At 44.5% G+C, this 22353-nt stretch overlaps 1 protein-coding gene across 1 annotated transcript; it reads right to left on the bottom strand.

The window, feature by feature from the left end:
• Positions 1–272: 272 nt before the first annotated feature.
• On the bottom strand, positions 273–20897 carry DHX57 (DExH-box helicase 57). The gene is made up of 23 exons (XM_059828527.1): positions 20704–20897; positions 19882–20037; positions 19429–19599; positions 17458–18269; positions 15819–16012; positions 15557–15678; positions 15093–15288; positions 14198–14322; positions 12905–13038; positions 12178–12232; positions 11203–11405; positions 10067–10183; positions 9616–9712; positions 8143–8316; positions 7670–7870; positions 6567–6843; positions 5301–5396; positions 5118–5201; positions 4849–4986; positions 3960–4034; positions 3400–3534; positions 2164–2364; positions 273–2047 (listed from the first exon to the last, which is right to left on the bottom strand). The coding sequence occupies exons 1-23, from the start codon at positions 20895–20897 to the stop codon at positions 1904–1906; spliced, it is 4101 nt and encodes a 1366-aa protein (XP_059684510.1). The 3' UTR covers positions 273–1903.
• Between the last annotated feature and the right edge of the window lie 1456 nt (positions 20898–22353).

The raw sequence follows: 22353 nt of genomic DNA, 5'->3' as shown, positions 1-22353 counted from the left end.
TGATTCTGTGATCTTCTGATTTTATCTATTGATTTGTGCTTTGTTCCCTTGCCTGTCTTGCCCATTCTGGCACCAAGACAAGGCAGGAGGATGTTTCACAAGCCCTCCCTCCAGCAGGGTGGATGCTGCTAATTATCACTTGCTACACCATCACTGGTCCTTGCCCTCACCTTCACTTGGGGATAGCACAGGTGCAATTTAGCATGTACTTGGGGGAAGAGTCATAAGGACCCTGCTTGTGCACTAGTTTTCATCCAAAACGCAGCACTCCGTGATGGTTGAGAAGTCATTTATTCAAGAGGATAGTGAAAAATGGCATCTTGTCCTATTTCACCCCACAGCCAGCCTGAACAGGAACAGCATTTGCTTGCCCTAAATGGCATGGCTGCCAGGCCCACCCAGAAGCAACGCCCTATCTCCCAGGCCTGCTTCACACAGAGCTAAGGGCTTGGGTGCTGTTGCAGTGCCTTAATGCTCCATCCCACCATTCCTAGGCCTTAACAGCTCTTCACTAAACCTCAGGAAAAAAAAACAACCCACATGTCCAGTTGCGCAGCTGCAGGACCACCATGAAGCTATGGGACCAGTTTAGCCTTCTGCAGCTCAACATACCTGCAGTGACCTTCTACTGCACTGGGGTCTTGGTCATGGGCCTCCTGTTGTCTACTCATGTAAGGGTGTGTTGCTGTAAAACTGCTTCTGCAAACATTCAAGCGTGTTTTTTGAAAAATCAAACAACTCCCCACACGCTGTGTGTCCCTCTGCTCATCACGCCTCAGCCTGAAGGCGAGTTCTAGGCAGGGCTGGTGGTAGAGGCAGTGCTTACTCCGGTTTTACTACTATAGAGGACAGCAAAGTTATTTCACTTAAGGCACTTGCTATTATTTGCAATTGCTAGTACAGCAAGCAGCTCAGCTGTAGCAATAATTAAGCAATGTCAAAGGGAAGAAGTAACAGTACGTTATTACTGCAGCAATTTGCCACACTCTTCCATAGCAGTCCACTCCCCAGAGCAGGATTTTGACTCAAAGTTTCCAAAAGTGGGACTTTATTCTTCCAGCTGTGCAGGGTGGCAGGAGGACTACCACCTGCCAGAGGAGGTTAGCAGTGAGCAATACCCTCGGCCCAAGGATCCATTTTTAAGGCCCTACAACAGCCCATCTCACCGGTTTTACTTTTTCACAGTGCAGGGGGGCTGGAAAAGCCTGGCTTTCAGGGGAAATGTCCACCCTCTCCTGCAGTTTTAGACTGCAACCAGAACAGCCTCCACTGACCCAACACATTACTCCAGCTGATCTGGTACAGTTTCATTGCCAGAGGACGCTCTCGAAATCCATTTCAGAACTCCTTGACACGAATCAAAAAGCGCTCACCTTTTTAAGGGCTTTGGGTTGAACCATAAGCAAATCGATCCCTGGTCAACCAAGACTGACTACCTCAGTAAAGCCTTGGCCAAAACGTAGAAGTGAGTTTAACAACTCCCCTTGGGAGCAGCTTATGATGTCACGTGCTGCCTCCAGACATTACCATTACAAGAAGCAGCTAGGCAGCAGGTATTTTTGTGACCAGAAAATGCTATTGCCAGTCTATAGCCTCATGAAGAAACACTTTTTTTACTTTCTTACTCGGTGGTTTCCATTCCTCCTGGGAGATTTCCCATTTCCCAGAGCATACTGTAAGTCAGTCACCTTACTTTCAGCAAGTGAGCTCCCTGCATATAAAGTAAAAAAAAACCACAAATAAAAAAACCACCCCCAAACCTGTCAATAGTACAGTTGCCAACTTGGTCTTCCAGAGATCAGCTCCATGTTTTGGGACAACAAATACATCAAGACACTGATGTTACGTGGTCTGTTCTCAGGCAGTAGCAAACAGTGAGTCTTTATAGAAAGCTGTTCTCACGTTACTGCGTGGTCACAAGCTTTACAATCATACCGATGATCCGAGATCCACGGGGGCACATGCATAAATCCATGCTGGGATTCTTGATTTTATCCTGCAGCAGCTGGTCTAGTTCACAGCGCAGCTCTTTCACCAGCTCAGCCACCTAACACACATGGTAAAACACAGAGGCGAGTGTCAGGCTCATGAAATGCATCGCCTGCGTTCTAAACGCAAGCACAGCTCTGCAGCACTCCCAGGATTATCCCTCCTTTTCCTTACCTGGTGAGAGGCAGCCACAAACCGTATCCACCCATCATCGAGAGAAATGACAAATTCTCCCTTCTGCAGCTGCATGTGAACCTGCCCGCCTCCAAGCAGGACCAGCGGGTACACTGACACCATGCTGCAGTCTCGAATGAACACGCGGCTGGTCTTGATTTTCTCGTGATACACCAGGTAGGGGCTCTCGAAGTGCCTAGTCTGGGACACGTACACAACATCCTCGTCAAAGTGCCGCATCTCTTCCTACCTGCTCAGGCAAATACGGTCCTGTCTGCCTCTCCCCCACAGGCCTCCCCTGCTTCTTCTGTGGCTGCAAAGAACAGCAGATGCGCCTAAAATGCACCTGCATGACTGACAGACTCTCTCTGATCCGTAAGAGCTGCCAATAACTTTGCCAGTTGTTATCCCTTGCTCCTTCCCGCTTTGCAGTCAGGATGTGAGAAATCAGCTAATTAATCAATGTTGCCTCAAGGCCCCTCGTTCTCCGTTTCATGCTAAGGACATTTTCACGTGTGCATTTGTTACGCTCTTTCACAGCAAGAGCGATGAACAGTTCAAAGCCTTTATAACCCAGAATATGTGGTTAATGATTAAAATTCCACTTTTTTAAAGCAAGTAATTTATATCCTGGAAAAGCAATGAATCATCAAATATGGAGACAGACTTCATGAGAGAAATATTACCACACCTCATGGCAGAGAGAGAAGAGCTCTTACCTATTAGCTGTTAAGCTGGAAAGGAAATTAACTTCAGAGTTTGAGGACCCATAAAGAAACAAACCAGAGTATGTCCCTGAATTAATTACCAATAAATAATATTTCAGCTGAAGAGACAAAGCCTGAGGAGGGGCAGCGGGGAGAAGTCATCTACAGGTATGAAGGTGTTGCACACGTGCATACAATCTCAGTCAATACCGAGGAGAAGCCAGGGGAGCATTGCAACTGCAGCATTTTGGTGTGCAGCTTTGCAGACGCAGCTTACGAAAACATGAACTGGGGGGGTTACTACATCTACTAATTCCACTCCAGAGGCTGGAGTTTAACTGTGGGCCCAAAAGGACACTCTTAACTCAGGAATGCACCATTATTTACAGTTCTAACAGGGGAGTGTTCAATCACGAAGTTTCTGGTTTTTAAACATCAATAGGGACCCTTGCTGTAATCTCAACTGCTCAAGTAAAGGTGATTTCTTTTATAACAAAGAGCATGCTTTGCAGAAAAAAAGCATCCTGACCTGATAGTTCACAGATGAAGGGTGAATGTGAACATAACCGTCGTTTTTGGTAACAAACTTCAGCTCTTCTGCTTTTGGTTGCATTTTGACCGCTCCTGTACTGGTCTTCTGGTATTTGCCCTCTGGCTTTTTCACCTGTATGATAAGATAAAAAGTTATAAAAATCTGCTGTACCAGAAAATCTTTTTAACTTACGTTTTATCAAAACCAGAAATTCTCAAGTAGTGACATGTCAAGTCACTAGAGAGAGGTATTACGCTCCGGGTGCTGTCTAACCCTGACTGTTCATTTGTAACCTCAGCCTTCTAAAAAGCTGTATTTAAAGTAGCTTCTTAAGAACATTTGCTGCTGGCTTCTGTGTGACACCAAAATCCACCTGTAGGAACAGCAGCAGTCTCGAGCAATATAAGCTGGCGCTCAGCTGCCTGCCTCTAACGCTATAAGCAGCAAGCTTTGGCAACCTAAGCCAAGCTCAAGGCTGCCACAATCAGCCCAGACCGAAAGCAGGCCGTGGGGATATGCTAGAAAGCAGAAGGAAAAATGAAAAAGCATTCTTTTACCTGGACAACATTGGGATACAGTGCAGCACACAACATAGCTGAGATCAGCTTGATGTTCTCTGCATTCGAATTTGCCTGTGAAATTAATGCATGCGTTAGGTATTCTACAGGTAAGTCTATAAAGTAGAGCCCTGCTTCTGGAATGACTGAATTCCTGGAACGCATTTACTTCTATAGCCACTGCTGTGCTTTATAGGGGTGGAACAGTTACTGCTCCTGAGGTCTCAGGCTAGACCTGGGCTGTGTTTCCCCCACTACCAACGGAGCAAAGTAGCCACCAACTGTCTTGATGTAGTTACTGCCGAACCGAATTCTTCCCTAGTGCTACAAAGCGGCGTGCCCCTGAGAGAAAGCAAGCACAAGTCGTCCCAACGCACAGTGAGACTCTACAACTACCAAACCCTTATCACCTCATCATGTAGCCCTAGGAGATCTCCAGCTCTGGAGCTACTGCTTTCTGAAGATTGTCCGCAACGCTGAAATATTGCACTGCCTGCTCTGTAATGTAATTCTGTTCCCAAAATAAGGTTGGCACTAATTCCCAACATTCAGGCCAGGTCATGAGTCAGATCTGCGCCTTTCCACCACTTGCTGGCTTCTAACGTGTCAAGTCAGCCGTGGTTCACTGTCTCAAAGGAGCAGGTTTCAGCTCACTTCCACACGTCGGCCTGTTCTTCCTGGGAACGTAAGGCCTCATGCAATCGAGGCTAGCACCAGCACGTACAACGTACAGGGAGGAAGAACAGAGCAGGGAAGAGGTGACTGTTGCCAGTGCGAGTTTACAAAGCCAGGCTGTGGCAAGAAGCCCACCGGTCTAGAGCCCACCCAGCAACCAGGTCAAAGGAAAAATGCAGCATCGTTTTGGAGCACCTGAAATGCTGCGAATTACCTCTTCTCCTGTGGCATCCAACACGCCATCGCCTCCTTGGGACCACTTCTTCTCAATGTCCCTGGCTCTTAATCCCTCCTTCACAAACCCAATGTCAGAAAGCAGTTCTGTGAATTGCCGTTTCAGACTGGCGATTTCCTACAAACAGACAAAGGGCTGTGATGGGTGCCACACAGAGCGAGGAGTCTTCACCGGTTGCTTATTTTTGTCACTAGGACTCTGCTGGTGTCTCAAGCGGTGCCTGTGCAAGGCCACAAAAACTCACTTACCTGAAGAACTCTTCCTGACAAAAAGTTCTCCCTGCAGTAGTTGTAGCTTGCCTGAGAGCCCTCTTTGATACTTAAGCGCCATCCCTAATAGAGAGAATGGGAGGAAACCTTTAATAAAGTATTACAGCTTGAATTTCAAGCACACGACAAACCTCTGAGAGAGGCTACTGAATTTTAGCTCACCTTATAGGCCTGGAGAAGAGCCAGGTAGTCGCTGTTTCCTACTGCAAACTCCAACTTCTTTTTGTTTGCTTCTTCCCTTTTATCCCATGGGGACACCTAGGCAGGCAGTAACAGATTAAGCGTGTTCTTCCCCTCGCAACTTAGACAAGCCATTGCGAGAGCTGCATGGCACGTAATCTTTGCTATTTTCACAGCAGCTCACAGGTCAGAATGCAAATTTTCTCCATGGATAACAGAAAATATGAGGCATTCAAAAATGCCTCGTCAACAGCAGAGCACCTAAGCCCATTGCCCTGTGTAACCACAAGAGATCCAAAGGTAAACCTGTGATTGACCAGCTCACAGACTATTTCATTTTGGGCAGACCTCTCTGCAGCTGCAGAATGCCAAGATTCATGAAAAACACCATCTGACAAATCTTAGCTAGTTAATGGAGCTGAAGCTCAAATGAGAATGCCTGTAATAGAGAAGAGCACAGCAAGTCTAAAATCCACTTGCGTCTGAGAGAGAGAAGGCGACAGTAACTCAGGACATTCAAAAAGCTGAATTTAAGTTATTGTATATCAGCATATAGAAACTTATAACACCTGAAGTCAAAATGCTGTAGAAAATGCCCAATAAGCATATGGAAACCAATACGCAATTAAATAACTAGAACAATCTATTTCCAATTCTTTCACAACTATCCTCAATACAAACTACTTCCACTACTAACGGTAGCAATCAAAACTACAGGAAAGTCTGACTTTTCACGCAAGTTTGTACATTGCAGTGAGAGATTAACAACAGTAAGAGCACCTGGAATTACAGCAGCTGATTCAAAAAAACCAAAGCGAAAGTGAACACGCAAACTGAGATCCAACCCGAACTCTGCATTCACAGCTCAGGCATGCCAACCTCATCATTTATCACTGTTTTGTAATTTTTTCTAACTGCTTCTTCGATTACCATTCGTTTTCAATTTTTACACCAAATTTGGACAAAATGGACTGGCTGTACTTCTTAGTTCAAATTAAAACTAATATCCACTCTGTTTCTACTGTTCAGTCATAATATAAATAACATTCTTGTCGCTGCTGTATCGTTTTGGTCTTCTGCTCATAACTGGACTTTTTTTAAGGAGCACTGCATTAACATATAATCAACGCAGGCTAAAAAGGAGAAGTAAAATACTCGAGTGTAGTACGCTGCGAGTTACAACAGTGTTTTGCTGCTGCATGAAAACATATCGCTTTCAAAGTGGGATACACCGTTAAGAATACTTACAAAAGGCGACTTAAAGGCCAGGCTGGCTGCTATAGTTAGTGCAGGATCCAGGCAGCGGAAGATGGTGCCAAAGAGCATTAGCTTGCCAATCCTGACGTCAACAGGCAGAGAAGCCAAGTGATATCCCAGAGGGGTGAGCTTTTCATCTGGAGTTAATGCTCCCAAGTCTTGTAGTCGCAGCTTTGATGCTCGCAAAGACTCAGTTCTAGGGGGCTCAATTAGTCGTGATAAGACAGAGTGAAGACTCTGTGCAGAAAACATCTCCAGAATCTTAATTCTTAAGAAGGGAAAAAAGAATTTAAAAAGAAAGACAGAAAAAAAAAGCAGCTCAGTTCCATATACAGGACAAAAAAGCAAGCTTTTATAAAACCAAACCAAACCAACCAAACAACAGAAAACATGTTTCTAAGAACATGCTCCCTAGAAGGGGGCCTGTAACGCCTATTTCGTCAGGAAGCAATGTGAAATAATAGCTGGGGAGCAGTGTACCTCATCCAACCTCACAGAGTCCGTAAGAACGGCCTCCTATTTAGCACACTAGGGTTTAAAATAAAGTTTTGACTGTAAAAAAAAAAATTTGTGTTGTTTTGTTTCCTTTTTGTACAAAGGGGTGCACAGTGCGCAGCAGGGATAGGACGGCCTCTTCGTTTAGTATTTGCATGATGGTGGTGCTTGATGCAGGTTGTGGCTTTACTGTGGCTTTACACAGAAACATCGCAGGAGAATTCACAGCGTAAAGGGAAAAATATCTACCGTGGCTCTGGAGTACAGGAATGCAACTGTCTTCTCCAGTGATGAGAGATCTGAGAGACATAACTTTTTCCTAGGATCAGATGAGAGCTAAGGAATGTGAAGAAGGATGGGGAGAATTGGTGGAGGGTGGGATTAGGGGGGGCTCTGGATGCAGAAGCAATGTGATAGCAAGATCAAAGCAACCGGCCGACAGAGCCTTAGATCTCCAGAGCAAACTTCTTGATTTCTCAATGTGAGAAAACACCGAGGAAACGAATCACCTTGGTAATGGCATTCCAGGTGCTCCCTGCAGTGGAGGAAGGACATGCTGCACACTGGCTTTTTTAGGCAATACAGGAACAACAGCTCACCTTAGACAAAGCTGCTCCAAGGGCACTCTTTGTATTTCTGGTAGCTGCTGTTTTATAAGCTGATGGTTATAGTGATGGCTACTGAAAAGATGAAAGCAGACACCTGAGGCTACACGGCCCGCTCGCCCTTTCCTTTGCAGAGCGTTGGCCTTGGACACAAATGTGTCTTCCAGACTTTCCATTCCTTTGCTTGGCTCGTACCTACAGGAAAGTGAGAAACAGGCTTATGTTCACAAGTGCAGCGTGAACAGGCTGGAAGGTCAAGCAGGCAGATGCTGCCAACTTCTATATGGACACAATTCCCACCCCTGCAGTTGGATCTGAGTCCAGACTGGCTTCCTCCACCTTGCAGCAGCTTTCTGCAGATCAAGTTCCTTCAAGTTTTTCCCAGCTCTTTGGAAAGCTAAACTATGCAGCTCAAGGCATAGAGCAGTTTCCCAGATCACAAAGCCCTGAGGAATGAATCCCGGTACCTTTTCTCTTTCATTTTTCCAGAATCAATCACATAGACCACATCATCAATGGTGACAGATGTTTCTGCAATGTTTGTAGAGATGATGATTTTGATAACTCCTGCAGGAGGCCTGAGGAACACAGACTGCTGTTCTTCACTAGACAGTGAAGAATGAAGTGGATAAACCACGCACCTGGAAGGACAATATGACAGCACGCTCAATGCGTCTCCAGCCTTTTCCCTCTTGGGAACAATCTGCTTGCACACACTTTTGCCTCACTAGTACTAGACACTGCCCACAGCCATTCAAAGCAACATAAAACCAGCAAACCTCTCTGCTGTATCACCTTTAAGACACAGAATTAGAATCATTTAGGTTGGAAAAGACCCTTAAGATCGAGTCTAACAGTTAACCTGACCCTGCCAATTCCACCACTAAACCATGTCCCTAAGCACCACGTCTACATGTCTTTTAAATACCTCCAGGGATGGTGACTCCACCACTTCCCTGGGCAGCCTGTTCCAGTGCTTGATAACCCTTTTGGTGAAGAAATTTTTTCTAATATCCAATCTAAACCTCCCCTGGTACAGCTTGAGAACATTTCCTCTTGTCCTATCATTTGTTCCTTGGGAGAAGAGACTGACACCCACCACGTTACAACCCCCTTTCAGGTAGCTGTAGAGCAATGATAAGGTCTCCCCTCAGCCTCCTCTTCTCCAGACTAAACAACCCCAGCTCCCTCAGCCGCTCCTCATCAGACTTGTGCTCCAGATCCCTCACCCAGCTTCGTTATTCTTCTCTGGACACGCTCCAGCACCTCAATGTCCTTCTTGGAGTGAGGGGCCCAAAACTGAACACAGCATTCGAGGTGCGGCCTCACCAGCACCAAGTACAAAGGTACAATCACTTCCCTAGTCCTGCTGGCCACACTGTTTCTGATACATGTTCTAAGACAAGGTAGAGAATTTTACAGAAGGGACAGGTCTCAGAATAGACATTCTGCCTCTTTTGTAGAGTCTAGAATCTGCCATTTATAATGCCAGACTGGAAGAAATCGCTCCAGCTAACCTTCACAAGGACATCTGTGTAAAAACTGTTTAGTCAAGGAGATCCAACTACATCTCCATTGAACAATCTAAGGCCAAATAACTGAATGTGTCTCAGAAAATATTCTGAAACAGAACAAGGGCCAACGTGAAGTTCTCAACAGTCCACTGGATCATGCAGAGCACAAAACGGAGAACACTCATCACTAAGTCTCCGAAAACTTCAACAACTAGCCTTCCTGAGTTGAGGAGAAAAAACAAAAAGAGCAAGCCAGTAAGATAGTAGGAAAGGAATTACCCTGACTGGAGTCAAGACCTTCATATCACAAGCTGTCTCATACATTTAATAACCTTTATTTATCCCTGGATAAAGGCAGGCTTTGTGCAGGAAGCTACTCTTTATTTATGGGTAAAGATGGATAGTTTTGGAGCTTTTCTGCATTACCTCTTGCTGTGCCTGTTATTAAAAAGAGCATTAGACTGGAGCTGCTCATAAAGCATCTTGATTTCTGCTAGGCCAGGCAAAAATATCAACACAGCACCTATATACATAAATTAAAAAAAAATATATAAAAATTACTCAACAGAAAGAACAGCATCATATTTTATCAATGTGCAGAAGGCCCAAGTCAAAACTCCAGCTCTTGTTTAGCTATTATCGTACAAAAACCACACAGGCTGCAACAGTCCCTCACCAAAGACTTTCCAAAGCAGACAATTATCTCACCTTCCCCATCCCATGTATATCAGGGGCTTTGTCACTCAGCTAGAACTTTGTTTTTTTCAAAAATAGTAACTACAGAAACTCTGCATGCAAACATTAGCTTTGGGCTGTCTATAAGTACACAGCCTCCATGAATCTACTTCTGTTTATCTCTCAAGGACAATGAAATTACCTGGGGGGTATGAATGTCTGCCAGCAACTATCCACTCCAGTAAGGCTTCAATTAATTCCAGATTAACTTTGTCCAAGTCCATGACAGACATTGTTTTCAACACTGTCTTGTTAACCCCTGGGGAAAAAGAAATAAAACAAACAGTAAGTCCACCTCTTGTAAAAAACATCTGCTAGATGCATTGAACCAGTGTGGCTGCACAAACAACCACACCTTGGTTTAAACAGCAACTGGCTTAGACCAGACAGAGATAGCTCTGTAAGTGACTCAGTGCATCACGTTCACCCTTCTATGCTTTCCTCTGTTTCAGCTCTTCCCTTCCTTTCTCATGCCTTGCTGGGGCTCACACCTGCCCTGTGCCCAGCCCAGACCAGGATTCATCTACTAGCAGAACGACGTGCGCACATACTAGCAGTAAGAGGAGCCAAAGACCTTCATATGGCCACTTAGATACCTCCAGGACTACCTTCTCAAGCTCTCTCTTCTCCCTTCCAGTGTTTCTTCCACCAACTCAAAAAGACACCCAGATTCCCTTACTCTTCTGAGACGGTAACTGTCTAGCAGGAATCTGAAGCTCTCACTCAGTAGCACTGTGGAGCTCACCATAAGGGTGTGTGGGGAGGAACTCTTCAGGACTAAGCACATGGAGGATTTTGATGTGACAGAGTGGGAAGTTCATGGAAAGGTCTGCCTCTCTTATTAAGGCATTCACAGAGTGACCAAATTTCTCAAGGAAGGCTTGTCATGCTGAAATGACCTACTTGAAGTGGGCAGATACATGCTGTGCTTTAAGTAAAGCTGCTCCAGCAAGAACAGATACAGAGAAGAAAGTGGAATTAACAAGGCACCTGAAAAGGGATAGTAACAGATAGTAGCTGAAAACTGTCCATTTTCAGATGCTAAGAACTGTTTTCAGCCAAGATGTTTGTTCTAGTTTAAAAGAACAATGGGTTCTCTTTTTTTTTTTAAGCTAGCAGGAGGTTTCTGATCTCATCTAGGAGTAGTGACCTGCTTAACTCCACAAGTACAAAACTCTGAATTATATACATGCATTCAACATACAATATTATATGCTAACATACCATGTTGTCGGCAAATGTTATATACCAATTTATTAGATTTAAGAAGGAGCTCACCTTTATATCGTGTAAGGAGCTGCTTCAGAGTTAATTTTTGGTCTGGGTCTGAATCTCTGACAACTGGGTCAGTGCCTTCCAGAAGGCCAGCACGTCTCAGGTCCTCCTCTACTTCTTCAAATGCTGTTCTTTTGTGTCTTCCATTCTGTTTGTTTTCTTGCTTTGTCTTGCGCCTGTAGGGACTACTGTCCTCTAAAACATACCTGAACAGCAGAAGAACATTTAGTCGCATGGAAAGAAGCCTAACAGTCTCCTTCTAACAATGAGCTACAGAGATAGGGTAGCAAAAGTATTTATATATAAATCTGAAAGGAACTTTGTATAAGTGGGTTGCAAAACCACAGACAGTATCAAGGTCAAGGTGTCCCTCCATACTGGGATGTTAGTCTTTTAAAAGCTGTGATGCGAAAGACTAGGACTGCAAACTTGATCTTGACAGCTACTTGGGCAGCTCAGAGCAACAATCCACAAGTAATTTACAATAGCTGATCAATTTACTATCTGGAATATCTGTGCTGCTGTGACTTTCCAGTAACTACAAATGGTAACAGGAATCTGGTACCTGAGCTGCAAGGTAGGGCTTCCTAAAAAGGAATTGTTTGATATCCTCCATTTTTCCCCTTCAGTGCTGAAATCTACCTTCAAATTTCTTCTGCTTGCCATTGTCTAACCATCACTGAAACAAGTAAAGCACAAGCACTGACAAACTCTTCATGGCAAAGCTCACCTCTTCTTGAGTACTTTTGTGGTATCTAATGCAGAAAGGCTTGTTTTGGCATGAGATCCTAGACCCCACTGCAGTATAAGAAGTATGGTTTAAAGTCAGCGCTTTAGTAGAACTCCAAGACTGCAGGTGATGGGGGAGATTTGAGAGGATTTAATTTTTAAATCTAGGCACAAAACTACTGCAGTCTCAAGGTCAACAGTGCAAGCTCAAAGGCCAAATACATCCCAGAATGTTTGGCAATTTCATACCTTGTCATTGCAATCACATCTTCCAGAAAAAACTGATCCACAGGAAATGTTCGACCTAAAAGGAAAACACAAGAATAAATCTACATGCCACACAACACGCAGAAAAGAGGAAAAAGACAGAAGATGGTTATCATTTCACACAGGTTATTATGCCACACACTTCTCATCTATACTGTACTCTTCAACACAAGTTCTGTCTACGACAAACAGTGGATGTTTTCCAAGCATGGTTTGGTAACATGCACTTACACAGTCAGAGAAGGGCTGATACATTTACGGGAACATATCCATGAGGCTACATGTTTCTGTCATGCTCCGTGTAGTAACTTAGCAATTTAAAAGGCACATTTGGCTAAATCCCACATCCAGCTGGATCCTCTCACTGCTTCTTTTTCACAAGGATAGAGAAGAGTCTTCAGCTGTGGTGAAACTAGCTTAGGCAACCATGTCATGCAAGCCATGTAATTTTTGTCTTTTGGGAAAGGAAATTCTGCTGGTATAGAGACAGCACAAAAAAGGCTCCATTTGCAGGTCTTCTCTCTCCTAAATCTCATTGGTCTTTTCTTCTAAGCCCTTGGAATCATAGTTCTTGTATAAATCCTCATCTTGCCACTTTGCAAATTAGCTCCTTGCACTTCAATTGAGAAACACTTCGCAAACAGAAATACTGAAACCAAATCCCTAAAACAATGAACATGACAAGATAATAAAAACTAATGGTTTTCACCTGGTATGTTAATAATTGGACAGGAGTGAAAGTACTGAGAAAAAAGCTCTGCATTCAAGGTGGCACTCATTAGTATAACGCGCAGGTCTGGCCTCTCAACCATTACATCCTTCAAAACCAGCAGCAAGAAGTCACTGAAGAAAACAAGCAAAAAGACATTTGAATTTCTTGAGTGTTAACTTTCAGAGTCTCTCTTTTTCTCCCCATTCTGTCCATGTTCCTGGTGTTTTCAATAGCACAGCAATACCATCACAGAAGCACGAGCTTCTCAGAATGGCTGGAGGCTAATAATGCAGTAAATTAACGGAAGGCAATCTGCTTACTTTTTGGTTGTCCCTTACTAGAGTGTCAGGATTACTTGGCAAATTCATTTAAGCAACAAAAAGCTCTAGCTACCTTATAAATTAATGACATTAATGACAACACAAGAACATTAGATAACAAATTAACTCAAAATAACAGATGAGTCCTTTTTGCTCCTCTTCCTCACTGGAAGAGTTATTCAAACTTACCCACTCTTCCCTGCTCACTGTATTCTTCCCTACATATTTATAGCTTTTGTGGCATGCCTAGAAGACTGGCTTGAAGTGATTTTACATGAGAAGGAAGAAGAATCCTTGAGAGATACAAGCCCTTTTATGAGGCTAGAATAACGGGTCACAGTCAAAGCCTCCTGAAACCCCACTGCATTGCAGTGTTTCACAAGGAAAACATCACAGAAAAGGATCCTTGCCACTTAGTTTACAGAGATACTGACAGACATTATCTTTTGCCTGGCATCAGCAGGTAAGTGGGGTAAAACTGCAGGAGGCTGGAGCAGGATAGGATGAGACTGTCTAAAACTAGTAAAATCTATGGTCTAGAAGAAAACGTGAGCACCTTTCCCTTGCAGGTGCTCTGTTGAAGCCTGCATCAGGAGAAATAATTCCCAAAAGGGCATGTGAAGAATTAGGATATTTGGTAAAACCTGAAATAAGGGAAGAATAAGAACCAGACAACCGTGGTTAAAATGTTACTTAACCCTCCCGCCCCATCCAAAACCTCTTTTCAACAGCACCGCAATGTGATGGGAGATGGGAGGCATAGAATTTAAGACAGACGTGCTTTCTTTGCAAGCTGCTGCAACACAACTTCCTACTGCCCAAAGACAAGAACCTAAAACCAGACTCGTTCCACCATCCCACGTTACTGCTACAGGATCAACAAGTCTGACTTCAGTTACTTGCACCTCAGTCACCTTCATCCTTCTGACTATGTTTCTTCATTTTGCTTATGGGATAAGAGATTATTTACCTTTCTTCTGTTCTTTCGTGAACTTCATCAACAATAACATGTGTGATTCCCTGCAAAGTCAGATCTCCTTCCAGCCTTCTCAACAGCACACCAGTAGTGCAGTACAAGAGTCTGGTAGCTGAGGACTTGAACAGTAAGACAAAGCATTCAGTTGACTTTGTGCAACTTAACATAGTGCAAACAGAATATGTGTTGCTGTAAAGCGTTTGGTTTCAGCTGAGTGCCAGGTTTGACAGAAAGGGAACAAGCAATCCCTGCTGGAGACGGGCTGAGCGATTTTTCTTTCTTGATTAAAACTTAAGAGCACCTGCTTCTTACCAACAGGCATTGCTAACTGTATGGGGTAAACAAAAAAATCCAAACTGTTTTTTCTGTGGAAGTTGCTTTCTGATAAACGACTCGGATCTCTGTCCCTAGAAAGATTTAGTGAATCTCCTCTTTAACATACTTCTTGGAAAAAGCAATCAGCTGCAACGTAGACAAAATTTCACTTCCAAGACAGCAGTTTGAATTCAACCCCCCCTTCTGGCTGACTGAAGCTGTACCCTTCGGTCTCCACTTGGGAGACAAATGGAAACGGAGACAAGTGGAAATGAAGTCAGCAGCCTTCCAGAGGACAGAAGTATTACTCATACTCTCAGACCCTTCACCTGTCTCAACAGAAAGCAAAACAATACAAGACATAGTACTGCACTCTCATTCTGTAAAGCGGGCTGTGCCACTTGAGATGAAATAAATTATAGAGTATATTTCATACTATAATATAAAATACAGGTGATACAGACTTGCTTATCTCACTATATGGCAGATATAAGGCAGAGATTCTGTCTGCTAGAGAAGCACTAAGCACATTTTAATAGAATTAAACGAAAACCAACGAACAAAGCATATATACCTTTACGCTTTCTAGACGGATCTGATATCCAACAGTGAGTCCAACCCTTTCTGTTCTTTCTTTGGCCACACGTTCAGCCACAGAAATGGCAGAGATCCTGCGAGGCTGAGTGCAGATGATGTTTGCAACTCCGCTTGGAGATCCTTGCAATGAAGCATCCAAAATAAACTGAGGAATCTGAGTCGTTTTCCCACATCTGCACAACAAAATTAGGGATTAATTAAAAAATACCCCACAACCTCAACACCTTCCATCCACGTAAATTAAGATGACTCCATTCCACTTGAAATTTGCTTTGTTTCATTAGTGTCATCCTTCACATGAAGTTCACCTAGGACTGCTGTCACTGGTCAGAGATCGACCACGACCCATGACCCTAACCTTTTCAGGACATGGATACATATTTCACATTCTTCTGTGTATACTTTGATATATAAAGTCTGTACGTGCAATCACACTCTTACCCCGTCATACCGCTCACAACAAGAACTTGGTGGCTCTTCAGCAAATCAAGAATGGTTTCTCTCTCTTGCCATGCAGGGAGCTTCTGTCTTTCATACAACATGGACTGGAAATGCCTAGAAGACTGATGCACAAAAACAGACAGCATGCCAGTAAAAACACCACTGGAGTGGAACAGAACCACCTGAAACAGCAGCCTGTGGCTTACATATTTGTTTCTCTAAAGTAAGCGTGAAAACAGGTAATCTGTTCTGTGCATTATACCTTTTTCAGCCGAAATTGCGTGCAGATTTTAACATTTTCGTTATACAGAGACTTTGCCTGCACATCATACTTTTTGGAAAGCTTTTTCTTGAGGTTCACGTAACTCTCGTTCTCCACAACAACTTGTTCAGGCTCATCTTCCTCCTCCTCTTCTGCTACCTCCTCTTCTTCCTGAGGCTCTGACACTGTTGAGGCTTGAGACACAGAATGTACAGTTAGGTATTCTTGCTGTTAAGGAACAGGACCTCATCAGCACTGCAGAAAAGAGATACATGTTCCAGGAGCATTCTCCACAAAGAACCTTGTTAGAGTGGAGCTGAGGGTCTGCAGGACTGTGTTTGACATGCATTTTAGTTCAACACTACCAGCAAACCTCCCCTTACTCCATCAAACAAACCACAACTTCTCCAGCTCCAACGCACTTGTCACTACCCCTGCACCAGCTGTGCTCTGCAACACCATGGTCTGGGTGGGCACATGGTGAACCAGACTGGTAACCGGTTTCCCTTCCTGAACATTTTTCATGTGTCTCGGCTCCCCTCTCCAATTCACCACACGACCACTTCTACGGAGCACAAGACTATGATGGCAGCACCAGCTTAAATTAATTAAAACTACACTGTAACATTAAGTGTTAAGCCACTGCCAAATACTTTTAAACCAAGGCTGAAACTGAACCAGGTACTTTGGTGCCTACTGCCCATCAATTGAAGTGGGATTTGCTCAGACAGTAAGCCAGCCCTTGAAAGTTCTAAGGCTACATTTATCTAAACAAGGTATTTTATAACATAAGGAAGATTATTTGGAATCTCCGATTTCAATTTCTGCAACAAAGCTGTCTTTCTGTGGAGCTGTTCAAAAAATGGAATAATTTGTTTTACTATAACAAAAAAATAGGCTGTCACTGTTTAGGTGCTCTAAAACATGATGCAGCTGTTCTTGAAGAAAGTTTGCCTTAGATAAAGCAGTTTTGGAATTGAGAGCTTGAAGGTCATCTATGCCACGGAGTTGCTGTCACCCTGCCATGAGTGACACAGTCCTAACTCTCCCCCTGTGAAATCAACCTAATTGCACGTAAAAAAAAGAAGCGATGATACCTTGAACAACATTCTAGAACTCCTTGCAACATTTACTTAGCCTGAAATCCACCTTTACAAAATTAATTTTGAGGAGGGGATGGTAATTTTAAGTAATTTGTTTCAAAAAAAAAAAGATGTTTCTGAATTGATGAGTAGCAGATGCACCAAAGCTTGCAAACAACCTTCCCCGTTCCCTTCCAAGCACACTTCTCTGGTCAGTTTTGGTGAGCTCACACCATGTCTCTCAATGGCTTTTTATTGATTGTGTGGGAATAGGCATCGTTCACTCTGCCAATGCAAACTCATTTAGCTCTGTGCTCCTTTAACTCAGTTCTTGCCAGCAGAAAACCTCTCTGCTGCAGCTTTATTATGGAAGGGACTTCTTGAGGCAGAGACAGGTTATGGATCTGGCTCACCACATGACCTTAATCTCCAGAAATAGATTTGGAACAGACGCCTGAATTGGGCCCTCTGCCTCCCCACCCCCCCCCCCCCTTTTTTTTTTTTTAATCTTTTTGACTGTTCTTAGCCCAGAAACCATAGAGGGAAATTTGGTGTACCTTCAGACACTCGATTTGAAACAGATGTACTCTCTGTCTGTGGCTTTACCGAAGGCGTTGCCAGCAGGGACACAGGAGAAACACTGTACTTGTGGTGAGTATTTTTAAGTAACTCGCTTATTTCAGATTCATCTTCTAAGCAAGTCACTAAGGTGTACACCACTGGTTCATTAGACTCTGCAGCTATCAAGGCCTTTCCAAAGAGGAATTCAGCAATGTGTAAACGACAAGCAAGAGGTAGATTCTCATCGGTGGAATAAAACGCCACAAGAGGTGCGTGGAGCGGATACTTGTTTTCTTCAGGAAATCTTACTTCAAGTTCGTATACAGGACCATCACTGTTAGGTCTCAGATGAGCATCATCTACAGAGTTCCTGGCCAGTTTTAGTGGGTGGTTTGGAGGGAATTCATGTCCAAATCTGCATTTTGAACCAAACCTGCAGCCTCCTTGGAGATAAAATTTACATATTTCCTTTGAAGTCTGCTTTGCTGTGTCCTTAGTACAAGCACCCTTTTGTTTAGATTTGCTGAGCCTGTTTGCTAGGTACTCCAATTCCAAACTAAAAGTCCAAACACGGTTTTGAATTCTTTCTACAAATTTTTCTCCATAGATTGACCGAAGGGCAAAAGCCTCTTCTTGCCTCTGTTCTAAACACTCTTCTTGACTGGCTTCAGCAGCTGTTGCAGAAACCTGCATCTTCTCTCCGTATCTTTCGGTAAAGCACTGCAATAGCAAATACTCCAATGATGCCCCAATATTACCATTGCAGGATCTCAGTACTCTCCTACAGCGCTCACTGTCAAAACCGTATCTGCAACAAAACAGAGACAACATGGCAACAAGTGAGCGACAGAGGCTTGTATGAAGCAAAATAACCACAGATCTGCTTGATTAGGCTTACAGTAAAGAAGTATGTATGGCATGAGATACCATTGGGGGAAAAAAAACACATGAAAATATTTATGCTATTTTAAACGACAGTGGCAGGCAGTAATTTGGTGTCTGCGAATGCTCGTCTGTTGTTTATAAATTAGTTTATGCAGCAACTATCTCACACATCAGAATGTAGCACATAATAATTACAGGATTAGACTTCCCAGTTGAACTATATAAATTAAACTCTTCAGAAAAAGCGGAGTTCTCTCACATATAAAACACTCTCAAACAAAGCAAAAATAGTTAATAAATGCTCGTATCTGTGCAAACAGATGAAGAACACTTACAAGGTTTTGAAACATTACCTACCTGGAAAAAAACATATACGTAACAGCAATGCTGCCTGAGCTTTCCCAATATCTGTTTCATTATCTTAAATTCATCTAGGCGAGGATTAAGTTTGTAGGAGATACAAACTCATCAGTTCTGCACCTAGAAGAAGTTGTGCACCCTCACTGCAAGAAGGACATTGAGGTGCTGGACCGTGTCCAGAGAAGGGCGACGGAGCTGGTGAGGGGTCTGGAGCACAAGTCTGCTGAGGAGCGGCTGAGGGAGCTGGGGGTGTTCAGTCTGGAGAAGAGGAGGCTGAGGGGAGACCTCATCACTCTCTACAACTACCTGAAAGGCAGTTGCAGAGAGGTGGGTGCTGGTCTCTTCTCCCAAGTGACAAGTGATGGGACGAGAGGAAATGGCCTCCAGTTGCGCCAGCGGAGATTTAGATTGGATATTAGGAAAAATTTCTTCACTGAAAGGGCTGTCCGACATTGGAACGGGCTGCCCAGGGAGGTGGTGGAGTCCCCATCCCTGGAGGTATTTAAAAGACGTGTGGATGAGGTGCTTAGGGACATGGTTTAGTGGTGGACTTGGCAGGGTTAGGTTTACGGTGGGACTTGATTTTTTTTTCAACCTAAATGATTCTATGATTCTGCAGAACTTCCCTGGAATCAAGAGGAAGTCCAAGCACTGAGGGCTTACAGCATCGAGACTAGTGATTTACCTCTTCAGGATACATATTATTCACTGAAAAGCATCACCTGGAGAGTTTGTGCACAGCAAACGAAGACACTTCACTTTCCACAATTCTGTGCTCAGCTGGCTCAGCAAACGACCTTGGTATTATGTCAGAAACTTCCTGATCCGTTGACCAGCACTGTTCATCATCAAGGTAATCAGGTTCGTCATCCTCTTCACCACAACCAGCTACTCTGATAAAAAGAGTTCTCGAATTAAAATGAAACAAAATTATACCGTTGAGTAGACACAAAAGTCTGCTTCTGCAGTTTTAAATCCTCCTTTTAAATAGAGGACTCTGCTACCCCTTTCCCAGAGTTAATACTGTAGAAGAAAAAAGGAGACTCAAAACCGCAGGATTTGAGATCAAATTAAAAGTTAAGGGAAAAAAGAATACTGTTTTCATTTCTAACAGTGTGCCTGTTAAAGCATGCACATCTAAAAGAGCTAGAAGTAGCGCCTCCATTTAAACTAACTCTGATTCAGGAGCCAGTTCCTGCCCTTGAAGCTCCTGAAGAAGTTCTTTCACTCTTCTCTGATTCTCCGACGTCATGTGTATGGTCTGCAGAGGCATTCTCGCTTCAGGTCTCTGTTTTGTTTGCCCTCCTCTTCTGGTAGGGGCATTTGATCTAAAAATTAAAATAGAACATAACAATGACATGTTTCACTGGCTCAAATGATCTTGACTGAATTGGGATATGTTAGGACACAACCCTGTAATTCAAAACAGGAAAACCAAAATAAGACAAGTCCATCACCTAAGGATTATTCAGTTGGGTTCATTCTTAAGTGACCAGGATATGTGTGTCTCTATCTGTGCAGACACACGCATATATGTATTTTATCCTGTGACAAATCCAAAGTGATTTAATAAACACTTTGCTAGGTAACGCTGTTCTCAGACTACACTACAACCACATATTTCTAAGCTAGAAATTGGTCAGAATACATTCAGGATACTAAATTCATTCTAAGTTGCTTATTTTCCATGACCCAGCTTCTGCATTGTAATACACAAAAATGACTATCCTGTGTTCATTAGTGTTTTCTGATCAAAGACACTTATTTTATGGCCAAAGAAAAAAAACAGAGGTTCTAATCTTTTTTAAAAAAACCCAACTTTCCTAGCTATAAAATGTTAAAAATGTTAATCAAAAAAGACATGTAAAAACTGCTTCATACTGAAACAGCTTCATCACCCCTTCACTCTTCTGCATATTCAAAGATGTCCATAAAGCAGCCCCAAAGTATCCCAAACATCTCTACGCCAAACCCCCTCAAATTAAGAGAAAGATCTGGATTCCAGCCTTGGTTCCTCGAAGAGACAAAAATCATCTCCATCGTCCCAAATTTTGGTTGAACATTTCCTATTTCCACCAAGTTGAGACTTGTTTGAATGGCCACTGCTGCCTCCTCCTCTTCTTCCACTGCCTCCTCTCCCTCTTCCTCCTCCTCTGTTGGGTTTTCCTCTTTTCCTCCCTGCTGAACTCATGTTGTCTTGCTGAGGAAGGGAAAAAAAATAGCACCTCATTATGAAGATGATTTAGCACATTGCAAATGTCTATTTGTTTTTCCATGTGACAAGAGAAGATACCCTCTGAAACTGCAGTTAATTATCTGTACGTTGGTGTATCTGTATGCACCTGAAGCAAAGCACATTCTTCTAGATCACTGTTAAACAAGTTCTGTGGTTTTAGAAAACAAAAGTAATACTCCTCACAGCTGTTGGACCAAAAACTGCAGGATCTCTGGCAAAAGGATGAGCCTACCAGCAGCGCTGCCTAGCCTGGGAGCTCCAGTTCTGCCACTCTGATGGAATTTTCTTGGACATGGGAGCCTAAAGGACAAACCTCCAGGGGAACTTTCACAGCAGAAAGCAGCCTGGGCCCTGCCACTTTTTGACTCAGGAGTTTGCAGGGCTGAGAGTAAAAGGTTGAAGAGGAGCTGAAGCCAAAGTTACAGTTTGTTTCCACATTAACCGGCTCCCGACCCATTCCCTTCTGCAAGGAGCTGCCCAGATGGCTGAGTGGTCTGTGGAGCCTGGGCAGGGGAGTGATTAGGGACCTGTCTTGGAAAACAGACGCCCTCCTCTCCTTCTCACAGCAGGATCTTCACCAGCTCTGCCACAACAAGCCCGTTAGCATTAAGCGGTTGTTGTCAGTGACAGAACGCCCCAGCATCACGCTCCTACAAACGGAAAGCTATTGCAGGGACAGGTGAGCAGCTGCGGACAGTCTGGCAGGAGCTTATTACCAGGATCTTTGCACTGGCACCTCCAGAGCCAGGACGAGAGCTGTGCATGAGTAACAGCCCAAAGGAGGGCTTGGAAAGAAGCAAACTTCCCTTTTTGTGGCAGTTCTCCCCCCTGGAGCTCCGCCAGGCTTTAACAGACCCCGCTCAGAGCAGCCTGGCGTAAGCGAGGGAGGCCAAGAGAGCGAGCCCGGCACAGACAGCCGCAGCCCCCCCCGAGGAAGCTGTCGCACAGGGCCTCAGGCTCCTTCCTCTCGACACGCAGCACCGAGCCCCGGCACGGAACAGCTCCGCTCCCCCGGGGTCGCTTCTCTGCCGCCTCTGCCGGCACCTCCCCGCGCCCCCCCCCCCCCCCCCCCCCCCGCCTCGCACACCTCCTAAGGGCGGCCGGTCAGCAGCACCCCGCACCCGGGATCCCCAAACCTCCTCTCCCGGCCCTGCCCCTCCCTCACCGCAGCGTCCCCGTCCGCTCCCCCCGCCCAGGCTCCCGGGACCCCATCCGCTGCCCACCCACCTCCCCTCAGCCTCCTTCACCGGCCCCCCGCGCAACCCCTTCCTCGCAACCCCTTCCGCGCAACCCCCGCTCTCCATCACGCCCTCACAGGGGACTCCACCGCCCGCCCGGGGACACCGGCGCCTCCCCCGCTCCCGCTCCCACCTCTCCGCGCCCCACCGGCCCGGTGCAGCGTCCCCTGACC

This window comes from Gavia stellata, chromosome 23 (genome assembly GCF_030936135.1).
Source record: "Gavia stellata isolate bGavSte3 chromosome 23, bGavSte3.hap2, whole genome shotgun sequence".
NCBI classification, from domain to species: domain Eukaryota; kingdom Metazoa; phylum Chordata; class Aves; order Gaviiformes; family Gaviidae; genus Gavia; species Gavia stellata.
Note: the sequence above shows the minus strand (reverse complement) of the source record. Positions and strands in the feature narration are given on the sequence as shown.

Excerpts from the sequence above, each read along its gene's own strand:
- DHX57 (XM_059828527.1), bottom strand. The coding sequence starts at position 20,897 with ATGAGTTCAGCAGGGAGGAAAAGAGGAAAACCCAACAGAGGAGGAGGA. Across the intron at positions 18,270-19,428 it reads GCTGTGCACAAACTCTCCAG|ATACGGTTTTGACAGTGAGC; the intron begins GTGATGCTTTTC and ends GTTTTGTTGCAG. Across the intron at positions 15,289-15,556 it reads GTTGTGAGCGGTATGACGGG|ATGTGGGAAAACGACTCAGA; the intron begins GTAAGAGTGTGA and ends TTTGTTGTGCAG.